This window comes from Dipodomys merriami, unplaced genomic scaffold, assembly GCF_024711535.1.
Source record: "Dipodomys merriami isolate MVZ:Mamm:240054 unplaced genomic scaffold, mDipMer1.0.p SCAF_45, whole genome shotgun sequence".
Taxonomy (NCBI): domain Eukaryota; kingdom Metazoa; phylum Chordata; class Mammalia; order Rodentia; family Heteromyidae; genus Dipodomys; species Dipodomys merriami.
The window spans coordinates 1,482,900-1,506,566 of NW_027206013.1; the positions used below are offsets into that span (position 1 = coordinate 1,482,900).

The 23,667-nt window shown below is 42.4% G+C and overlaps 1 protein-coding gene across 1 annotated transcript in view; it reads left to right on the top strand.

The window, feature by feature from the left end:
* The window catches only part of Mapk1 (mitogen-activated protein kinase 1), an 88,944-nt gene extending 65,807 nt beyond the window's left edge, over window positions 1-23,137 (top strand). The window contains exons 7-9 of the mRNA XM_069994257.1: window positions 12,445-12,554; window positions 15,570-15,695; window positions 21,503-23,137. Coding sequence (XP_069850358.1) covers window positions 12,445-12,554; window positions 15,570-15,686 — 227 coding nt within the window. The 3' untranslated portion in view covers window positions 15,687-15,695; window positions 21,503-23,137. The remainder of the gene's footprint in view (window positions 1-12,444; window positions 12,555-15,569; window positions 15,696-21,502) is intronic.
* The last annotated feature ends 530 nt before the right edge of the window (window positions 23,138-23,667 follow it).

A 23,667-nucleotide genomic window follows, 5' to 3' on the forward strand; every position in this document is an offset into this window, starting at 1 on the left:
ACCAGCATCCGGCTCCAAATCAGATTTATAAAGAATAGTTTACATGAAGTCTGTCCATCTTATTTTAGGGGTGGTGGTGAGGTCTGCCATTCCTGGGGCTTGAACTCAGGACCTAGGTGCTGTCCCTGAGCTGTTGTGCTCAAGGCTAGTGCTTTCCTACTTGGGCCACAGCTCCACTTCTGGCTTAATTGGCTTCAAACCATGATCTTAAGATCTTAGCCTCCTGAGTAGCTAGGATTACAGACGTGATTCGTCAACATTTGGCTAAAGTGGGTTTCTTTGTTTTAACAAGGTATACTATATATACCCCCATAACGCATGGAATATTTCTATAATCACTGAAAAGGATCTGCTCCCTATAGTCAGTCCCCTGGTCCTGGTAGCAAGTGATGTGCTTTCTTTGTTTTGTTATTGGTCATGGGGCTTAAACGCAGGTCCTAGGCACTGTCCCTAACTTTTTTCCTCAAGTCTAGCACTCTACCACTTTGAGCCACAGCTTAGCTCCACTTCCAGTTTTTTGAGTGGTTAATTGGAGATAAGAGTCTCCAGGGATGGGGCTGGGAAGTTGGATCAGTGGCAGAGCGCTTGCCTTGCATGCCTGAGGCCCTGGGTTCGATTCCTCAGCACCACATAAGCAAAAAGAAAAAAGCCAGAAGTGGCGCTGTGGCTCAAGTGGTAGAGTGCTAGCCTTGAGCCAAAGAGCTGAGGGACAGCGCCCAGGCCCAGAGTTCAGGCCCCACGACCGGACCAAAAAAAAAAAAAAAAAAAAAGAGTCTCCAGGGACTTTTCTAAACAGGCTGACTTCAACCATAATCTTCAAATTTCAGCCTTCTGAGTGAGTACCAAGGATTACAGGGATGAGCCACCAACACTTGACTGAATGAGGTGATTTTATTTCTATCCCTATAGCTTTGCCTTTTCCAGAATGTCATACTAATGTGATCGTGGAATATATTGCCTTCTATGTTCATATTCTTTCATTTATCATAATTCACTTGAGATTTATAAAAAGGTCATTGCTTATATCCATCTCTTTACCAGCAAGTGCTGGAACAGTTAGATAACCTGTATACAAAAGAAGAAAAAAAGTAATAATAAAAGGTAGCAGGGTGCTGGTGGCTCACACCTGTGATCCTAGCTACTCAGGACGCTGAGATCTGAGGATTGTGGTTCAAAGCCAGTCCAGGCAGGAAAGTCTATGAGACTCTTTTCTCCAGTTAACCACCACAAAACCAGAAATGGAGCTGTGTTTCATAGTAGTAGAGCACTAGCTTTGAGCAGAAAAGCTCAGGGACAGTAGCCAGGCCTTGAATTCAAGCAACATGACTTAAAAAATAAAATAAAATTGAATGAATGGTAATAAACCGGGCACTGGCAGCTATTTCTAATAAATCCTAACTGAGATCAGAGGATCACAGTTTGAAGCCATCCCAAACAGGACAGTTTAAGACTTGATCACCAATTAGCCACCAAAAATTTGGAAGTCATAGAGCACTGGCCTTGAGCAAAAAGGCTTGGAGACAGCTCCCTGGCCCCAAGTTCAAGCCCCAGGACTGGCACTAATAATAATATAATAATAATAATAATAATAAAATAATAATAACTAAGATTTTTATCCTTTGTAAATAAATAATTATCTTTCTATTGTTTGGATTTGTGTGTGTGTGCACGCGTGCGCTCAATATTAGGGTTTTGAACTTCTGGACCTTATGGTTGCTAGGCTCCACTTTTGGAGCCATGCCCCACAGTCTGCTTTTCTTTTTTGTGTGTGTTGGTCCTGGGGCTTGAACTCATGATGTGGATGCTATCCCTGAGCGACCTTCTTTCTGCTCAAGGCTAGTGATCTACCACTTGAGCAGAACATTACTTCTCACTTTTTCAGTGGTATTTTATTGAAGATAGAGTCTCATAGACTTTCCTGCCTGGGCTGGCTTTAAGTTACTAATCTCAGATCATAGCCTATTGAGTAGCTAGTATTACAGGCATGAGTAACTGATACCTGGTATGTTTTTATTTATCAGATAAGGTCTAGCACTTTTGCACAGAGCTAGCCTCTGGCCAGATTACAGGTATAGATCATCACACCTGGCTTCATTCCTATTACTATTTAATATGTATTGAATATTTATGAGAAACACCCCCTGTCCCCAACAGGATCTTTGTATGTATCTTGGCTGATGTTAAACTCACTATTCTTCCTGCCTAAGCCTTCTGAATGTTGAGATATAGGCCTGTGCCACCATGCCAACTTTGGGCAGCTGCTTAAAACAAAACACAAACAGGCACTGGTGGGTGGCTCATACCTGTAATCCTAGCTACTCAAGAGGCTGAGATCTGAGTATCACGGTTCAAAGCCAGACATGGCAGGCAAAGCCAGACTGGACAGGAAAGTCCATAGGACTCTTTATCTGCAGTTAACCATCAGAAGACCAGAAGTAGAGCTGTTGCTCACAGTGGTAGAACACTAACTTTGAGCAAAAATGAGCTCAGAGATAGCTCCCAAGCACTGAGTTTAAGCCCCACAACTGACAAAAAAAAAAAACCCTTGGGGCTGGGAAGGTGGCTCAGTGGTAGAGTGCTTGCCTTGCATGCATGAGGGCCCTGGGTTCCATTCCTCAACACCACATAAGCAGAAAAGGCTGGAAGTGGCGCTGTGGCTCAAGTGGTAATGCACTGGCCTAGAGCTGAAGAGCTGAGGGACAGGGCCCAGGCCCAGCGTTCAGTCCCCACTACCCAAAAAACAAAAACCTTTTATATTATTGTAAAACCATGGTAGATGAGATAATAATTCCTCCCTCTCCCACTCCAAGTTGTCCATGTTCTAATCCCCATTAGATTATCTGGAGGACCCAATGTAAACAAGAGTATTTACAAATGAAAAGGGAATCTAAATAAGGAATTGGATGACAGCTTGACCAGTTACATTATTACTTGCCCTACTATATAATATCACTTTTAGAGTACTGGGGATTGAACAAACGCAGGGCCTGATATTTGCTAGGTAAATGAGCTACCATTTGAGTTCCATTCCCTCTATTCTTTACGCTCGTCTATACATTTTTTTAACCTAAAATGTAAGTATATGTAAGTCTGTAATCCCAGTCGCAGAATTAGGAATTTGAGGCTGGGTCACATAGCAAGAGCCTGTCTCAATAATAATTTCAAAAGTTAACAAAAATTTTCATGAATATTTAAGAAGGTAAAATTCTTTTTCAATTATTCCCTGAATGTCACTGCTACTAGAATTGTCTTAAATATTTTTCATGTTCATACATAGATCTGTCTTAAGATTTTGTAGTATTTTTGTTCAGTCTGTTGTTGAAATTTTAGCTTTTTCTAAATTTTGCTGTTTGTGTGTATTTTTTTTGAACTTTTTTTTTGTGAAAATACTGTACAGAGGGGTTACAATTATATGGGCAAGATAATGAGTGCATTTCTTATCAAGCATTGTAGCCTCCTCCTTTGTTTCCCCTTCCCATCCTCCCTCCGCCCCCCCCGTGTGTATTCTTGTATATATATGTATGAATTTATATATTTTTTAATTTTAGCAACTATCAGTTTGAGATTTTGAATTTATGTCAAGATTCAGAAATACTTCTTTAGAATTGAATTTGTTTTGGATTCAGGAGAAATTCTTTGATTTCTGATATAAATATAGCATTTTATGATTGTATAAAATAATTTAGAGGGGGCTGGGAAGGTGGCTCAGTGGTAGAGCGCTTGCCTTGCGTGCCTGAGGCCCTGGGTTCGATTCCTCAGCACCACATTAAGCAAAAAGAAAAAAGCCGGAAGTGGCGTTATACCTCAAGTGGTAGAGCACTAGCCTTGAGCTGAAGAGCTGAGGGACAGTGCTCAGGCCCAGAGTTCAGGCCCCACAACCAGACCCAAAATATAAAATAAAATAAAATAAAATAATTTAGAAGGAATAGGGAAAGATAATAAAAACTACTATTAATTACCAAAATCTCCAAATAACTTTTAAAATTTTGTTCTGTCAATGTATATACAAGTTATATGTGTGTGTGTAAATTATATAATTCTTTGATAAAGCTGTAGGGTTTTTTGTTGTTGTTTTTAGTGAACTTCATGTGTATGACATATGTAACTATTTGGTTTGGTTTGTACTTTACCCCCCCCCCGTGTGTGTGTGTGTGTGTGTGTGTGTGTGTGTGTGTGTGTGTGTGTGTGTGTGTGTGTGTGTGTGTGTGTGTGTGTGTGTGTGTGTGTGTGTGTGTGTGTGTGTGTGTGTGTGTGTGTGTGTGTGTTGTGGGGCTTGAACTCTGGTTCTGGGCACTATCCCTGAGTGTGTGTGTGTTGTGGGGCTTGAACTCTGGGCCTGGGCACTATCCCTGAGTGTGTGTGTGTGTGTGTGTGTGTGTGTGTGCGTGCGTGCGTGCGTGCGTGCGTGTGTGTGTGTGTGTTGTGGGGCTTGAACTCTGGGCCTGGGCACTATCCCTGAGCTCTTTTGCTCAAGATTAGCACTCTACCACTTTGAAACACAGTTCCACTTCTGGCTTTTGAGTGGTTAATTGGAGATAAGACTCTCATGAGGCCGGGCGCTGGTGGCTCACGCCTGTAATCCTAGCTACTCAGGAGGCTGAGATCTGAGGATCACGGTTCAAAGCCAGCCCGGGCAGGAGAGACCGTGAGACTCCTATCTCCAATAAAACCACCAGAAAACCGGAAGTGGCGCTGTAGCTCAAGTGGTAGAGCGCTCGCCTTGAGCTGAAGAGCTAAGGGACAGCGCCCAGGCCCAGAGTTCAAGCCCCACGACCGACAAAAAAAAAAAAAAAAGACTCTCATGAGGAATTTTTTTTTTTGGGGGCGGGGGGTTGGTCACAGGCCTGAACTCTGGGCCTGGGCACTGTCCCTCAGCTCTTCAGCTCAAGGCTAGCGCTCTACCACTTACTTGAGCCATGGCGCAACTTACGCTTTTTTTTTTCCTGCTTATATGGTGCTGAGGAATCGAACCCAGGGCCTCATGCATGCAAGCAAGTGCTCTACCACTGAACCACCGTCCGAGCCCTCATGAAGAATTTTCTGTCCTGGCTGGCTTCAAACTGTGATCCTCAGATCTCAGCTTCTGGAGTACAAGAATTACAGGCGTGAGCCATGGGAGCTGGCGTCTAATTAACCACTAAAAACCCAGAAGTTGACCTGTGGCTCAAGTGATAGAGCCACCAGCCTTGAGTGAAAAAAACAAATGATAGTGGGAGGCTCTGAGTTCAAGCCCCAGTACTTGCCCAGAAAAAGACAAAAGAAATAAATAAATTGCATAACTAAGCCTTTATGATAAATGGACCTTCTTGGAAGCTTTACTCTCTTTCCTTACTTTTCTCTTTAGATAGTCATTACTTGTATCAGATTATTACCAAATCATTTTTTAGCTTATTTTTCTTTTTTCTTTCATATGAATTTTGAGGTTGGCTCATTCAGGAATTAAAATCTAAGCCAAGCTCTGGTGGCTCATATGTCTGTAATCCCTACTCAAAAGGCTAAGACCTGCAGCCTTATAATTCCAAGCCAGCCTAGGCAGAAAATCTGTAAGTCTCCATCTTCAATTCACTAGCAAAATGTCAGACTAGAGGTATGGTTCATGCCATCCATGCGCAAGAAAAGGGGTTGAGCAAGAGCACAAGGCTTGATCAAATTCAATCCCCAGTACTGCCAAAAAAATTTTTTTTACAAAGAGCATAAGTTCAAGACCTCTTGAAACCAATTCTCAGAACACCTAATCTGTTACACTCGGTCAAATCATGAAGCTGGATTCAAGTGATGAAGAAATGAATTTTTATAGTTAGTGGAAGAAACTAAGGGATTTGTGCCATTTTTAATCCACCACTAAGTTGTTTTTAGTTTTACTGTGTAAGCATGCATAAATTTATTCAATGTGCAGATTTGAGTAAATCTTTGGTGGCCCTTGAATAGATATTAAGAACCTAGCAAGGCACCAGTGACTTACATCTATAATTGTAGCTACTTAGGAGGCTAACATCTAAGCAACAAGGTTCAAAACCAGTGGAGCTGTGGCTCAAACTGGTAGACCACTTGCTTTGAACAAAAAAGCTCAGAGATAGTACCCAGGACCTGAGGTGAAGTCCCCAACTGACGAGGAAAACAATGGGACTTGTAGGTCTAGATAATGGTAATTCTCAGAAAAGGGAGTGAAAATGTCCCTTAATTATGGGGGAAAGTTTGTTTTTTTGTTTTGTTTTGTTTTACTCATATTGCATAGGAACATTGAAAGACCAGTAATTCATTTTGGACCTATTTCTCAAAATAGCGAACACCAAAAGCTTGATAACCCACTGTATGGTCAAGGCTATAGGGAAGTGGATGTTCTCTGAGACAGCTGGTGGAGTATAAATTGGTTGCATCTTGTGGAGGGCACTTTAGTAATTCTGTCACATGTCTTTTGTTCCAGTAATTCTGGAGTATTGAACTTTTGGGTCTGCCAACCACATGGGGGTGGGAATGGCATTTAGTTTGTCTTTAATTAAGAGTGAAATTGAACATTTTTTCACATATTTTTTGGACATTTTTGATTACCATATCCCCTAAACTCTAGTGATTATTGTAGATTTTTCTTCAAAGGAATCTTAGGTTAGAATTCCTCTCCAAATGACTCCAATGAGGGGGAAGAATGATTATTATTCAGCAGATGGCTCTAGGCTGGTTGAATATTTGGAAGAAAATCAATTTAAATTATTACTCACACATGAAAATGAATTCCAGAAGAATCAATTATTAACTACTTTAAAAATTATACAATATTTTTAGAGTATTTACTGTTTTTTCTGATCTGTACATGGAGAAAGACTGTCTTCCTAAACTTTGAAAACAAAATAAACACGAAGGGAAAAGAAGAGATTTGATTGCATAAAAGTCTAAAAGACAAAAGATTAGGTGTGAACAGTAGTTCTAAGATGTTCTACGGGGGCTGAGGGAAGGTACCTCAATGGTAGAGTGCTTGCCTCACATGCATGAGACCCTGGGTTCCATTCTTCAGCACCACAGAAACAGACAAAGCCGGAAGTGGCACTGTGGCTCAAGTGGTAGAGCGCTAGCCTTGAGCTGAAGAGCTGAAAGACAGTGCCCAGGTCCAGAATTCAAGCCTCAAACCGACCAAAAAAAAGATGTTCTACACTGAATAACGTTTAGGTTCCTATCCTTACTGATATGTAGAAGGGAAACAGAACAATAGTTAATGCCCTGGAGTTCTGGAATCAGCCTTTTAAGTTAAAAATAGGACTCCATATTTGTAACCTTTGACTTTGGACAAGCTTCATAATTTTCCTATACAGACTTCCCACTTGATAATTGATAGATTCATCATCTGTATTATTAGTATAGAAAGTTCAGAGACAAACCTAAGAGCTCAGTGGCTTAATAAATGAGCAAAAGACAAAGACATTCAGTTCACAGGAAATGCTGAGATAAGGAAAACCATAGGAGAGCAGTTCAGGAGATTGCCTGGAGAATTTAGTTTGGATCATGTTAAATTTAGGCATTAGAAACCACCTAAATGCCAATGATAATTATCCACTTAAAAGAATAGTATAAAGCCACTAAGAGTTATTTTTGCAAAGTTTTTTAACTTGGGAAAATAATGATGAATATTTACTATGGAAAAGTAATACAGCATTTGTTACACAGTATGATTCAAACTATATGAAATATACAACAAAAATACCCCTTAAAATTAGAAGTATTCTTAGAGATAGGCTCAAGGGCCTTAGGAGGAGATTTAGGGGCAGGTTTTGTGTGTCACCTGTTTAAGGTCTTTTCAGTACTATATAACAAGATCTTATTACCAACCAACTTAAGCCAGAAGGACTTTCTTAGTATCCATAACTGGAAGAAAAGTCTAGTAGAATTTGGATTTGTAAGCACAATCACTTCACCTGGAATTAGCATTGCTGTCCTCTACACTATCCTTATCAGCCACATTCTGTTTCCTGATGCTTGCAGCCTAAGTCACAGGCTGAGTCTCATTGTCTCTGTGCCCAACTTAAGTACCTTTCCCTCCTCTAACCACTCATCATGGCCAAGTAGGAGCCCTGGTAAGGTGGCCCAGCCAGTGCCACCATTCCCACAGCATAGCAAGTAGCCTAAGATGCCTTATGGCAAATGTAATTTGAATGCTATGGAGTAGTAGCCACTGGCATGCAAAACCAACAGATGGTTGTTAAAGAAAGGTGGAGCCGGGTGCCAGTGACATCTGTAATCCTAGCTACTCAGAGATCTGAGGATCGTGGTTCAAAGCCAGCCTGGGCTGGCTTTGAGTCCATGAGACTCTTATCTCCAGGAAACCACCAGAAGTGGTTCTGTGGCTCAAGGGGTAGAGCAGTCACCTTTTGCTGAAGAGCTGAGGAACAGTGCCCAGGCCCAGAATTCAAGCCCCACAACCGACCCAAAAAAAAAAAAAAAAAAAGTGAAATTCTGATGTATTCCTCCCCCCTTTTAATGTAGTTCATGTCAGAAATCTGTCCCTTAGAAAACCTGTTTGACACTTCTGCCCAGTCATTGCCCACATGTGTATATTAGTTGTAAATAGGATCAAAGTACTGGGGATTGAACTTTGATCAAGCCATGTGCTCTTGCTCACCCCTTTTCTTGCTCATGGATGGCACTCTACTATTTGAACCATACCTCTAGTCTAACATTTTGCCGGTGAATTGAAGATGGAGACTTACAGATTTTCTGCCTAGGCTGGCTTAGAATTTTTTTTTTTCTGGCTTGGAATTATTATGCTCCAGGTCTTAGCCTTTTGAGTAGGGAACGTTATAGGCATGGGCTAACTGACATTCAGCTTATTACTTACAAGGTCTGTTTAAACAGCATAGGTTGGTCTCAAACTCATGATCTTCTTTGGCTCAACTTCCCTGAGTGCTGTACTGGTTTGCACCATTCCAACAGCCTAAATCTTCTAGATTTTAATGCTGTGTATGTGTGTGTGCTCGTGTGTGTGCATGGGCTAGCACAAGGAGGAAGAGTCCTGATAAATAGAAAAGAGAGAGAGGCAGCTTACTGTATTCTTTAGTGTAATATTAGAAGGGATGGAATTCTGGGTGGATAGTAGGAAGAGCTAGGGATCATGGTCAAATGTAATACCAGCCTTGGAGGGACTTCCAATCTTTCAGGGGAAGGAAACCTATGCCCAAGTAAGCATGCACACAAACAGCCATGATTCACACCATCTGAGTGGTACCAGTGGATTGCTGTGTGGTGTGGGAGGAAGTGGAGGGGGAGCACTCTGACTGTGGGATCAGCACCTGCCAACTGCCTCCCATTTCATTTTTTCTCCTTTGGTAGCTGTGAATAATGCAGAAATAGCAGTATAAGGAGGCTGAGAGCCAGTTACTTTTTAAGTACTAAGAAAAAAAAATGTTTTCTTTAGAAATTTTTGCCTGGAAGGACCTAGAATTTTGAAGGAACAGATCCGTTTTAGAAATGCTTAAGCTGCAAAATACTCAGTTGCCTTGAAGTACCTTCCTACTTAATACCAACAAGTTTGAACAGAGAAGTACCCTTGATAGCATAGAAATAATGCTGTCAAAAGCCAGGTGTGCCATTGGCTTACTCCTATAATTCTAACTATTCACAAAGCTGGGTTCTGAGGGTTGTGGTTCAAAGCCAACCCTGGCAGACAAATCTAAGACTTTATCTCCAGTTACTTAACAAAAAGCCAGAAGTGGAGACATGTGGTTCAAAATGGTAGAGCACAAGATGAAAGCATAAGGCCTGAGTTCAGGCCCAGTACAAGGGTTGAGGGGAGGGGTTGCTTAAAATAATACTGTGGCTCAAATAGTAGAGCACTGGGGCAGGGAAGGTGGCTCAGTGGTAGAGCGCTTGCCTTGCGTGCATGAGGCCCTGGGTTTGATTCCTCAGCACCATATAAGCAAAAAGAAAAAAGCCGAAAGTGGTGCTATGGCTCAAGTGGTAGAGCACTAGCCTTGAGCTGGAGAGCTGAGGGACAGCGCCCAGGCCCAGAGTTCAGGCCCCACAACCGGACCCCCCCCCCCAAAAAAAAATGAGTAGAGCACTAACCTTGAGCAAAAGAGCTCAAGATGGGGTTGGGAAGGTGGTTCAGTGGTAGAGTGCTTGCCTTGCATACATGAGGCCCTGGGTTCGATTCCTCAGCACCACATAAGCAGAAAAAGCCAGAAGTGGTGCTCAAGTAGTAGAGCACTAGCTTTGAGCTGAAGAGCTAAAGGGACAGCGCCCAGACCCAGATTTCAGGCCCCATGACTGACAAAAAAGAAAAAAAAATTGATCAAGGATAATGCTCAGGCCCTGGGTTCAAGCCCCAGGACCAACTCCCCTCTCAACCCCCCCCCAAAAAAAAAACACATGTACATATTGAATAAAAGAGATGTTGTGCTATGTGGAATTTTTCAGTGACCACCATGGTTTATTGCACTATTTCTTTTGTCTTAAAGATCAAGGTGGGCTGGGAAGGTGGTTCAGTGGTAGAGTGCTTGCCTTGCATGCATGAGGCCCTGAGTTCGATTCCTCAGCACTACATAAGCAGAAAAGGCTGGAAGTGATGCTGTGGCTCAAGTGGTAGAGCACTAGCCTTGAGCTGAAGAGATGAGGAACAGCGCCCAGGCCCAGAGTTCAGCCCCCATGACTGACAAAAAAAAACAAAAACAAAAAAAAGATCAAGGATTGGCTCTGTTGTATATGCCATATGGAAAGTGGAATGTGAATACCAGAACTGAGCATGAGCATGCAAACCCATACCCTCTAAGTAACCTCAGCCATGAGAGAACCTAGCAGACAAGTGGTCACTTCACTTCAAAAGGTTTACTTGTCTATTCTCATAAATTGAACATTTGTGGCCAGGGTAGGAGGGCAAGGAATACTGATGCTTGAACTCAGGGTCTGGACGCTGTTCCTACACTTCTTTTGTACAAAGCTAGCACTCTACCACTTGAGCCACAATGCCACTTCTGGCTTTTTCTGAGTAGTTTAATGTTAGAGATAAGTCTCACAGACTTTTCTGTCTAGGCTGGCTTTGAATTGTGATCCTCAGAGCTCAGCCTCCTGAGTAGCTAGGATTGTTTAGGCATGGAACCACCAGCACGTGGCTGAACTTTTTTTTTTTTTTTGTCGGTCGTGGGGCCTGAACTCTGGGCCTGGGCGCTGGCCCTCAACTCTTCAGCTCAAGGCTAGTACTCTACCACTTGAGCCACAGTGCCACTTCCAGTTTTTTCTGCTTATGTGGTGCTGAGGACTCAAACCCAGGGTCTCATGCATGCAAAGCAAGCACTTTACCACTGAGCCACCTTCCCAGTCCCTGAACATTTTTTAATGTCATTAAAACTCACTTTTTGAAAGAAAACTGATTTCTTAGGCTAATATTGAATATTAAACCAACATTTTGGTTATTAAATGATCATAGAGCTTAATAGCATGTGCTAATTTAATTTGCAGGTAGACAAGGTTGATGTTCCCACCTGCAAGTGAGCTAAGTGTCTTCATTAAGTAGATGCCATATTTTTGTTTCTGTTTTCAGTGTTGCTTACATTCACTAAAAATTTGTGTTCTTTATTGGCTACTGTTTTTTTAGACTTAAAATAGGTTTTCAGACTTGAACATGGGATTCTTCCTTCTGAGATGCTTAAGGATCTGTGAGCTAGGGTCTATACTCATATGTGGAAGCCAGACCTAAAAGGCATATTCATATCTTTCTCTCTCTCCCTCCCTCCCCCCTTTCTCTCTCTCTTCTCCCCCTCTCTCTAAAACATCCACAAATTTTTAAAATTTTTTTTATTGTAAAGATACTATACAGAGGGTTACAGTTACATGAGTAAGGTAATGAGTACACTTCCTCTTGAACATTGTTACCCCCTCCATTGTTTTCCCCCTACCATCCTTTCCCTCCCTACCTTCCCCGAGGGTTTTTGTTTTTTTTTTTTTATTGATCCACAAATATTTTTTACAGTTTAACAGAGAACATGAATCAAGCTAAGAGGCTACTCTGAGAAGGGGAGGGGAGAGTGGAAAAAGAAGGAATAAATGACTTCGTAATACATTGCAAGTAGACCGAGGTTAGCATAAAGAAACTCAGCTAAGGCTGTTGATCAGCAGAGGGGATGAGAGGAGAGAAATAGACTATCATTGATTAGGTGCTGATGGGAAAGGATTGGACTGGCAGGGAGGATAAAGGAGGTCTGAATACTATCAAAAAAGATTATTTGCAACTATGAAAACAAAAGAAGGAAACCTATAGGGGTGCCATTTTTGGAGAAGAGGAAGACAGAATGAGATTTTCACCATTAAGGGATTCAGAGACGAAGAAGGCTTTGGGTGTGTTGTGTGCTCATCCAACAGTGATGCTTCACTCTGTTATAGTCTTATAGGTCAAGTTAAACAGAAAATTAGAAGCATATTAATGGCTACTTCTGCTTCTCACCACTACAAAATCTCTCTTTGTAGCTCTGGATTTACTGGACAAAATGTTGACATTCAACCCCCACAAGAGGATTGAAGTTGAACAGGCTCTGGCCCACCCATATCTGGAGCAGTATTATGACCCGAGTGATGAGGTAAGAATCCATACTCCTGACTGCTGCTTCAGAGATTTAGACCAGATAGAGTGCTAGCCTTGAACAAAAAGAGCCCAAGGACAGTGTCCAGTCCCAGAGTTCAAGCCCAGAATTGACAAAAACAAAAACAGATATTTAGACCAGCCAATAGCAGTCCAAACTATTTCCTGCTTAGATTGTTCTAAGAAGTGAATGGTGGCATTACTGGTCCTTCTGACATACCTCCTCTACCTTGAGGATGAATATTGTGGGTCATAGGTCAACTCTCCTGTCCCCAAGCCCATTCTCTTTACCTCAGAAAACTTTCTCCAGGCCACCTACAACAAATAAGGACTGGTGGAACATTAGATGGACAAAGGGAAATAGCTATACCACTGGATCATGGCAAGGGGAAGGACCTAAGGCTATATCTAGCTAGAAACATCTGAACCCATGTGCCTTTTCTAGGATTTGAGACTAGAGAAGCAGGCAGCTACTAGGGAGGACACCAGGCAGAACAAGAAGTCAGCCTGCATGGTTTATACCTTAGTTTGATGACTCTGTTGGGTATGCCACTTCCTAGAGACAGAACCTGTTGTGCACAATAAGTCCAGAGGTGGGTGTGGCAGCTCTTTCCAGTACAGTTCCATTGCCTTGCTTCTATAATTCCTCTATGAGTTCCATTTTAGCCTTTATTCTCTGGAGGATAACGAAGAAAAATGCAGCATGAGCCGAAGTTTAGATCAATCCACTTGAGATTTATATGCATAATAAACAAAGCCTTCAGCCGGGTGCTGGTGGCTCACGCTTTGTAATCCTAGCTACTCAGGAGGCTGAGGTCTGAGGATCACAGTTCAAAGCCAGCCCAGGCAGGAAAGTCCATGAGACTCTTTATCTCCAATAAACCACCAGAAAACTAGAAGTGGCACTGTAGCTCAAGTGGTAGAGTGCTTGCCTTGAGCTGAAGACCTGAGGGATAGTGCCCAGGCCCAGAGTTCAAGCCCCACAACTGACCAAAAAAAAAAAAAAAAAGCCTTCAGCTGGGTGCTGGTGGCCTATAATCCCAGCTACTCAGGAGGCTGAGATCTAAGGATCACAGTTCAAAGCCAGACCAGGTAGCAAAGTCTGTGAGACTCTAATTAACAACCAGAAGTGGTACTCTTGTTCAAAATGGTAGAGCACTAGCCTTGAGCAGAAAAGCTCAGGGACAGTACCCAGTCCCTGAATTCAAGCCCCATGACCAGCCAAAAAATAATAATCAAGGACAGAATGAAAAAGGAAAATAAAAGCTAATAAAGAAGATAGTACTCATGGAAGTGTACTAGTCAGCTTCTTTACATCTACCTCCTAAACACTTGGGAAAGCTTACAGAGATGTCTACAGCACAGTCAGTAAAGAAAGAGGTAGAAATACAAGGATGAGGATCTTTCCAGCCTCTTGATGTGTCCTGATTAATCAGTGTGCTGGAGCACTGGATGAAATATGTAGGATACCTGGTATGATCCCAAACATTAAAGCATCCTTTAGGCAGGGCTACTTGTTTGTTCTTGTTTGGATATGAATCCTTTCCACTTTCAAGCAGCTAAAGCATAGTGCATTGTTTGAGGTCCATCTAGAAGCCATGTGTAAGGAATAGGTCTGACTGTCTAGGAATACACTAGTTAATAGTATGTATCATTCTCAATTTAGTTCTGTAACATACAGTACTGGGCTTCTCAAAATTTAGCACTCCTGGTGGTGCATACCTGTAATTCAAGTATTTAGGAAAAGAGGACAGGAGGAACAGGAGTTTGAAGCAAGTCTGGGCTATGTGTCTGTTGTATAATACATGCACACAGACACACATACACATTTTACATACATAGATACCCTGTCTCAAAAAAAAGTTTAGGCCTGGGAAGGTGGCTCAGTGGTAGAGAGCACTTGCCTTGCATGCTCGAGGCCCTGAGTTCCATTCCTCAGCACCACATAAGAAAAAAGCCGGAAGTGGCGCTGTGGCTCAAGTGGTAGAGCACTTGCCTTGAGCTGAAGAGCTGAGGGACAGCGCCCAGGCCCAGAGTTCAGGCCCACGACCGGACCCCCCCCCCAAAAAAAAAAAGTTTAAAAATTATTTGGACTTGGGATGTGGCTCAATTGCCTAGCAATCACAAACCTAAAATCAAACACCAGTGCCAGTTAAAAAAAAATGTGTGTATGTGGGTGTATCTATTTGGAGTATTTCTAAGTCTTACTACTTTGCAGGAAGCTTTTGCAAACATGAACATTTTCCAATAGTATTACTCTTCCTCACAGCTTCATTTTTATTTTCTCTATAATATTTTTCAGATAATAACAATATTCACATAATATTATCTTCATATCTAATCAAATGCATTTAGTTTAGTTTTATGCTTTTTTTTTTTTTTTGCTGGGTGTTGTGCCTGAACTCTGGGCCTGGGCACTGTCCCTGAACTCTTCAGCTCAAGGCTAGTGCTTTACCGCTTGAGCCACAGCGCCACTTAAGTGCTGAGGAATCAAACTGAGGGCCTCATGCATTCAAGGCAAGCACTCTACCACTGAGCCACCTTCCCAGCCCTAGTTTTATGCTTTTGATTGTATGAACATGAAACCACCCCACGACAGCACATTTTGCTATTGCAACATTATATAAAAATTATTCTAGAATTTGTGATAAGTTCAGCAGTAAACTCAAAATGAATTCAGTTTCTCCCACGTTTTTTTTTCTTCTTCTTCCTCTTTTTTATTAGTTTACATTACACAAAGGGTTTCTTTTTGATATTTCCATATATACTTGATATGTTCCCAGTCTGTCTTCTTTTTGTACAATACTAGGGTTGGAATCTACCATCTTCCCCTGCATATGGTAGGCACGCATACTACCACTGAATTGCATCCCCCGCCCTGAGGCTCTCAGGTTTTATAAAATACCAGTCCTGTTGCATGTTCAGAATGTAAGCCCGGCCATTTTATGAATCAAAAAATTACTGGCTTACCCATAACTACTTTTGACTATTCAATGTTTGTTTTCTCTTAAAGCCCATTGCTGAAGCACCATTCAAGTTTGACATGGAATTGGATGACTTGCCTAAGGAAAGGCTCAAGGAACTCATCTTTGAAGAGACTGCTAGATTCCAGCCAGGATACAGATCTTAAATTTGTCAGGTATATGAAACTTCTTTTTTGGGGGGGACTTAGGTTGTTTTTTTTTTGGGGGGGGGTGGGGGGGTTCTGTTGTTTGTTTTTGCCAGTCCTTGGGCTTGAATTCAGGGCCTGACACTGTCCCTGAGCTTCTTTTGCTCAAGGATAGTGCTCTACCACTTTGAGCCACAGAACCACTTCTAGTTTTCTGGTGGTTATTAGAGAGAAGAGTCTCATGGACTTTGCTGCCTGGGCTGACTTTGAACCAGGATCCTCAGATCTAGGATTACAGACGTGAGCCACTGGTGCCCTGCTTAAGTATACTATTAACCCTAGCAAGGGAGAAAAAAGTAAGTTAAATAATGTTCAAAAGAATTCAGTATATTCCTCTTCAATAACATTTTGTTTGAGGATTTAAACGAGGGAAATTATATTTTGTTTTTTTTACCATTGTTAAATGATACACCTGGGATTCTTTCATTTCTGGCCATCTTTAATGTAGATCACAGTGAGGGCTGGGAAGGTGGCTCAGTGGTAGAGCGCTTGCCTTGCATGCATGAGGCCCTGGGTTCGATTCCTCAGCACCACATAAGCAAAAAAAAAAAAAGCCGGAAGTGGCGCTGTGGCTCAAGTGGTAGAGTGCTAGCCTTGAGCTGAAGAGCTGAGGGACAGCGCCCAGGCCCAGAGTTCAGGCCCCGCAACCGGACCCAAAAAAACAAAAAACAAAAACAAATGTAGATCACAATGACATGAAATGGGTGTCAAATTAAAGTAGCATATTTGGAATAATAGCTAATGAGATTTTGGTGTTTAGGCAAAGGACTTAAAGCAGTGTGTGTGCATGTGCATGTACCATGTGTACGTGCACACATATAGAGGGTAGATGTATATGTATATACACAGATACTTTATATGACTTTTTTTTCTATGTGTGAGTACTAGGGTTTGAACTCAGGGCCTCTTACTCTTGCTTACCTTTTGTGCTCAAAGCTGGTGCTGTACCACTTGAGTCATGCCTTAAGTTCCCAAATGACATTTTGTGTGGGTGGGTGGGTGGGTGGGTGGGTGCGCACATGCATATGTGTGTGCATGTGCTGGTCCTAGGACTTAAATTCGGAGCTTGGGCACTGACCCTGAGTTTTTTTGTGCTCAAGGGTAGCTCTCTACTACTTGAGCTACAGCTCCACTTTTGGCTTTTGGTAGTTTGTTGGAAATAAGAGTCTCACATTTCCTTGTGCTTTCCTGCCCAGGCTTGGTTTCAAACCATGATCCTCAGATCTCAGTCTCCTGAGTACTGTGGCGCTATAGGCATGAGCCATTGGCACCCAACTGACATTTTAAATACTCAAGAATTAACATAAAACTTTGGAGACCTAGGACTTTTTTGTGCAGTTCTGGAAAGGAATCCAGGGTCTCGTGTATGCATCAACAACTGCTTCACCATTGAGCTACACCTTAACCCCCTGAGACACTTTTTTCCTAAGATTTGAAAATACAGAACTTGAGCAAATACAGTAACTGAAGTACAAGTGTAATAGCCAGACAAGACAGAAAAATACTGATAGCAGAGTTAAGCCAAAAAGATAACCACGAGGAAGACAGTAAGTATGAGAGGGAAAATCATGAAGAAGACTTTTCATAGGAAATAGCCAGAAAAGGGAGGTGATAAGGTATATCTACAGAAGGAGGGAAAAAAGATGGGTTAGGGGTCCCAGGGAGAAACAGTTTCACCTGCCTTCATGTTTTAAAAGATTCATCGTACTGGTATATGAGGGTAAAACTCTCATGTTTACTAAGGAACATGGATATCACGGATCACTGTTTTACAAAGAGAGAAATTGCTTCTTGTTGAGGAATGGTGTTTTGTGTGTGTGTGTGTGTGTGTGTGTGTGTGTGTGTGTGTGTGTGTGTGTGTGTGTGTGTGTGTGTGTGTGTGTGTGTGTGTGTGTGTGTGTGTGTGTGTGTGTGTGTGTGTGTTTAATTGTCAAGGTGATGTACAGAGGGGTTACAGTTACATAGGTAAGGTAATAAGTACATTTCTTGTCAAACTTGTTACCCCTTCCCTCATTTTTCTCCCACTTTCCCTTCCCCCTGGCTGTGTGTTTAGAGTGGCCATCTAATCCCTTTGATCTTTAGACCATCATCTTCCTCAAGAGTCTCCACTCTTTTGTATTCTTTTTGTTTTAATGTGTATGGTACTAAGGAATCAAACCCAGGGCCTTATGTATGCTAGGCAAGCACTCTACCACCAAACCACATTCTCAGCCTTCTTTTACATTCTTTTTTTTTTTTTAAGCTTCTCTAAATTAGAATTGTAAGTAAATTAGAAGTTTTACTCAAGTTCCTTTAAGAATGATGGCACACTTTTTGTTTGTTTGTTTAGTTTTTTGGGGGGGTCCAGTCGTGGGGCCTGAACTCTGGGCCTAGGCGCTGTACCTCAGCTCTTCAGCTCAAGGCTAGCACGCTACCACTTGAGCTATAGCACCACTTCCGGCTTTTTTTTTCTGCTTATGTGGTGCTGAGAAATCGAACCCAGCGCCTCATGCATGCAAGGCAAGCGCTCTACCACTGAGCCACCTTCCCAGCCCCAGATGGCATACTTTTAATAGACCTGGAAGTCCTTCCTATCTTTATTCAAGGGCAAGACTTTAATAGCTGCTTAATCATGTGCTTGTTCATCTTTTTATTGTTTTATTTATTTTTGTGCCTGTCCTAGAACTTGAATTCCGGGCTTAGGCACTGTTCCTGAGCTCCTTTTGCTCAAGGCTAGTGCTCTACACTTGAGCCACAGCTCTACTTCTGGTTTTCTGGTCATTAATTGGAGTCTCACAGACTTTGCTGCCCTGTCTGGCTTTGAATTGTGATCCTCAGAGCTCAATTTCCTGAGTAGCTAAGATTACAGGTGTGAGCTAATAACATCGGGCTGAAAGAAATTTTAAAAACCCTTAATCTCATCATCTAGATTCAACAATTAACATTTTACTATGCTTGCTTTCCTTTTATTTGCTCCTTCAACATCTACAATCTATTCCACAATTTAGACATCTTAAAATATAAAAGTGAATCCATGCCAGTGAGGGTCACAGTTGGAAGTCAGCTGGGTGGGCAGGAAAGTCCGTGAGAGTCTTATCTCTAATAAACTACCCAGAAAAAGCCAGAAATGGCACTCTGCTCCAAGTGGTAGAGTACAAAGCCCCTTTACTTTGATGATCACAGTAGCATTCTCTAAAGCCAGTATACATCAGACATCTATAACTGAGAAAGTCAGAGGTTAGAACATCTAAGCATTTTGCTTTTTTAAAAAGAAAATTGTACATGAAATATCAGGATATTAGAGAAAGCCAAGATCTGCTTAGCTACCATAGAAAATAGTCATATACTGTAAACTTCTTTGGTTGAGGAAACTGTCTGCTTGCTGGAGTGAGGGTTAGTGATGTCCGTAATGGTAACCTAAAAAGTCTTAAAGAGTCAATATATTTTGCTTATGAAATGCTTCATGTTACAACTCTAAAATGTCTGTGTTATTATCTGTGTTATTAACACCTATGACGAGTTTTGTGCAGACACATCTCTTCAGTCCCATGCCTCAGGAGACTATGAAGGTAGAAGTAGGTTCTCCACATCTGCCTTTTTATGAATTTTCTCCAATAGGTTAATCACTGGAAGCATCAACCTTGGCATCCTTCAGTTTCCTAGAAGATAAAATCAGATTCCAGTATCCCATACCTGTAATTCTAGCTACTCAGAAGGCTGAGGTCTGAGAATGAATGGAGGTTCAGAGCCAGCCTGAGCAGGAAAGTCTTTGATTTGAGACACTTATCTCTACTTAACCAGCAAAAGCCAAAAATGGAGATGTGACTCAAGTGGTAGAGTAGCAACCTTAAGCAAAAAGGCTAAGGGCCACAATACCATACCAAGAAAAAAAAGCAACATTAACTTCTGCAAGCCAGGTTTGGCTGAAACTCATAAAGCATACCTCTGAATGTCAGCTTCTCAAGCTTTCTCCCTGGCCATAATTCAGCCTTGAAGCTTATCCTTCCAGCCTTTATTCTTGAGTAACAGGCAAAAGCTATATCCCTAAAAGTACCTTGTGAAGTGTCAGACAGATTTTCGTGCTAGCAAATATATACCAAGTAGATTTTGAAATAGGATTTCGCCAAGTAAAAACAGACAGTTAGGAGGCCAAAAGGGAAGTGTATATGGCTCCCTGGGAAGCCAGTTGGCCCTCACCAAGTATGGATGACAGGTGAAGGCTGCCTAAAGATAGCTAGCTGTCAGACCCCCTCAGGCCTGGATGATCCATACCATCTCTTACCAGTAGGAAAGCTCTATTGACTCACCTTTTCAGCATCACCACCCACCACATTTGGATTTTCTCTTTAGAGAAAACTTGAGCATTATTAACACATTCCATTGTTGTGAACAGTTGACTGCTCTACCTGGTCATCCACAGAGAATACTTGCTGAAAATAGAAAGAAGCAGAGTGCGCCGGGCGCCGGTGGCTCACGCCTGTAATCCTAGCTACTCAGGAGGCTGAGATCTGAGAATCTTGGTTCAAAGCCAGCCCGGGCAGGAAAGACCGTGAGACTCCTATCTCCAATAAACCACTAGAAAACCGGAAGTGGCGCTGTAGCTCAAGTGGTAGAGTGCTCGCCTTGAGCTGAAGAGCTGAGGGACAGCGCCCAGGCCCAGAGTTCAAGCCCCATGACCGACAAAAATAAAAATAAAAAATAAATATAGAAGCAGAGTGGGTAGGATTTTTTGCATAGAAATTGTTATTTTACAAAGACCCTTAAACAATTAGTTCTGGTTTTTGGAGTAGCAGATCACATATAATTACTAAAGGGTATCTTGAATACTGAAGCCAGCCTGGCTATGAATGTCAGTGTGTATGTATATGTGCCTACCATGTGAGTGTTATGGAGTCTCTGAGAACTATTTAAGAAAGGAAACTGAAGTACGGGCAGAGCCTTGGACTCATCAGAGCTGCTGCCCACCACATGTGCCCAGGTGTGTACACGTGAAGTGACATTTGTTTTTAATGTCTGTCCTAGGACTTGAACTCAGTCCTGGGCACTGTCTCTGAGCTGTTTTGCTCAAGGCTAGCACTCTACTACTTGAACCACAGCTCTGCTTCCAGCTTTTTGGTGGTTAATTGAAGATAAAAGTCTCATGGATACCGGGCACCAATGGCTCATACCTGTAATCCTAGCTACTCAAGGAGGCTGAGATCTGAGGATTGCGGTTAAAAGCAATTGGCTCATCTCCAGTTAACCACCAGAAAACTCAAAGTGGTTCTGTGGCTCGAGTGGTAGAACGCTAGCCTTGAGCTGAAGAGCACAGGGACAGCACCCAGGCCCAGAGTTCAAGCCCCATGACTGCCCTCTGGCCAAAAAAAAAAAAGTCTCATGGACTTTCCTGTCTGGCCTGGCTTTGAGTTGCTATCCTCAGATCTCAGCATCCTGAGTAGCTAGGATTTCAAACATGAGCCACCTGTACCTGGCTATAAAGTGACAACTCCTGAGCTCTTTTGCTCATAACTAGTGCTCTACCACTTTGAGCCATAGTGCCACTTCTGGTTTTCTGGTGACTAATTGGAGATAAGAGTCTCACGGACTTTCTTGCCTAAGCTGGGTTCAAACTGCAATCCTCAGATCTCAGCCTCCTGAGTAGCCAGGATTATAGGACTGAGCCACCAGCACCTAGCTTTTACAGGAGTTTTTATTCCCCCTTTTGTGGTTTCACTTGTCCGTTTTGTTATAATACTACTTTTGCTGTTTTAACATAGTTCAGTCCTTATTCTTAGGTCTATCTCTTTATGTTTTTATAGGACAAGGGCTCAGAGGACTGGACGTGCTCAGACATCGGTGTTCTTCCCAGTTCTTGACCCCTGGTCCTGTCTTCAGCCCGTCTCGGCTTATCTACTTTGACTCCTTTGAGCCGTTCGGAGGAGCGGTTTCTGGTAGTTGTGGCTATTATGCTTTCAAAGAATTCCTTCAGTCCAGAGAATCCTGGCACCCCTGTGTGTGTCATGCACCAGTGACCTGCAGCAGTACGTACTTTGAGTGCACCTACTGCTTACTGTTGCTTTAGTCACTAATCGCTTTCTGGTTTGAAAGATGCAGTGGTTCCTTCCTGTCCTGAATCCTTGTGTCCATGGCGCCCTGCTGACCCATGCAGTAAGAGTAAGAGTCTTTCCCAACTAGCTCCAGTCACTGGCATCTCACTTTACCATAGGGAAGGCTACTACCTAGGGCACTTTAGTCAGTGACAGTCCCAAATTTGCACTTCACATGTTGACCATAACTGTCTCCCCCGAGCAGGAGCTTGTGGAAATACCTTGTATGATATTGCATTGAGCAGCAAGTGCTTCCATCATGGGAATCCTCTGGAAGCACTTGACAGCATCTTTTTCTCTATCATGTTAAATCACTAACATAATTTAGGTATGTGTTATTTTCCCAGCTTTTAGAAAATTAAGTCCTCCTCCCTCCTCCCCCCAAATTAAAAGGAACTACTTCAGTCAGCAGTGTCATTCATTCTGCAGATTTACTGCAGTTCCTTATACTGTTTATAGAGGTGTAACACTTGCCAAAATACATACAGTACTTGGTGTTTGTAAGTCTGGCCATGCTGGACATTTGGTAAGAAACTCAAAGGCCGCAGCACTAAGCTGCAGGAAGTTTCTGGAGGCATAGTAAGCAAGCTGACCCTGATGTCCAGGGTGGAGCTCCACACACCTGGTGCACATGAGCCCCATGCTGCTTCACACAGCGCTGTCTTACCACATTCAATGCCTGAGGATTTAGCAGAGAGGAACACTGCGTCTTTAAATGAGAAAGTAGACACTTCTTTTTCCTCCTATAGCATGTCAGCATCTCAAGTTCATTTTCAACCTACAATATAACGATTTGTAATACAGCCTTCAGGAGCTCATGACATGAAGCACTGTTCTTTTGATACCGCTGAGTTAAGACCATAAGAAAAAGCTAGCACTAAGTCATGTTCAGAGCTCTCTCCATATTTTCCTGATCTCTTTTAAGTATTTGTTCCTGCCACTGTGTACTGTGGAGTTGACTTGGTGTTCTGTCCCAGTGCGGTGCCTCCCGACTCCCCCACTGCTCTCTGTGGTGAGAAATTTGCCTTGTTCAATAATTACTGTACCCTCGCATGACTGTTACAGCTTTCTGTGCAGAGATGACTGTCCAAGTGCCACATGCCTATGATTGAAACGAAAAAAATCTATTGTTACCTCTGAGTTGTGTACCACGGAAAATGCTACCCAGCAGATCATTTAGGAAAAATACTTCTATTTTTAGCTTTTCATTTCTCAGCTGTCCTTTTTTGTTGTTAGTTGATTTTTGACAGCAGTGGAGAATGGGTTATATAAAGACTGCCTGCTAATATGAACAGCAATGCACTTGTAATTCATGGAAATAAATATTCATCTTTATCTTCACATTCATATTAAGATTCAGTGTTGATTTCCTCTGAATCAGCGTGTTTAAATAGACAGTTAGATTCAGTTGTACGTCAAACAGAAAAGCCCATGGGCCTCACTTTCCCACCCTGGGCACCGCCCCACACGAGTTTACATAATATGGCTTTAGAAGGGTCTCCCTCCCCCCTGGCTCTGTATAGATAATGCTCACATGTTCCTCTTTTCAAATTATAGGTGTCACATAGTCAAGCTCTGATGGCAAAGCCCAAACATCACAGGTTGGAACTTCTGGTCCCTTCTCTAGAGGGCCTGCTCCTAAGTACCAGAGCTGCTGCTACCTAGGCACAGCCCAGTCTAGGAAGGGCTGCCCAGGTTCACGTGGCACTTACCACTCAGCCCAGGGTGCTGGTGCTCACCTCACAAGGCTAAGGAAGGATGGCTGACTCATCCTCATAACTCAGAATCACACCTTGATTCTTGCCTTAGAAAAGATGCTTCTCACTTCCAGATGAAAGTCCATATGAAAGTCCAGCCAGCATTGGTAGATGCAGAGA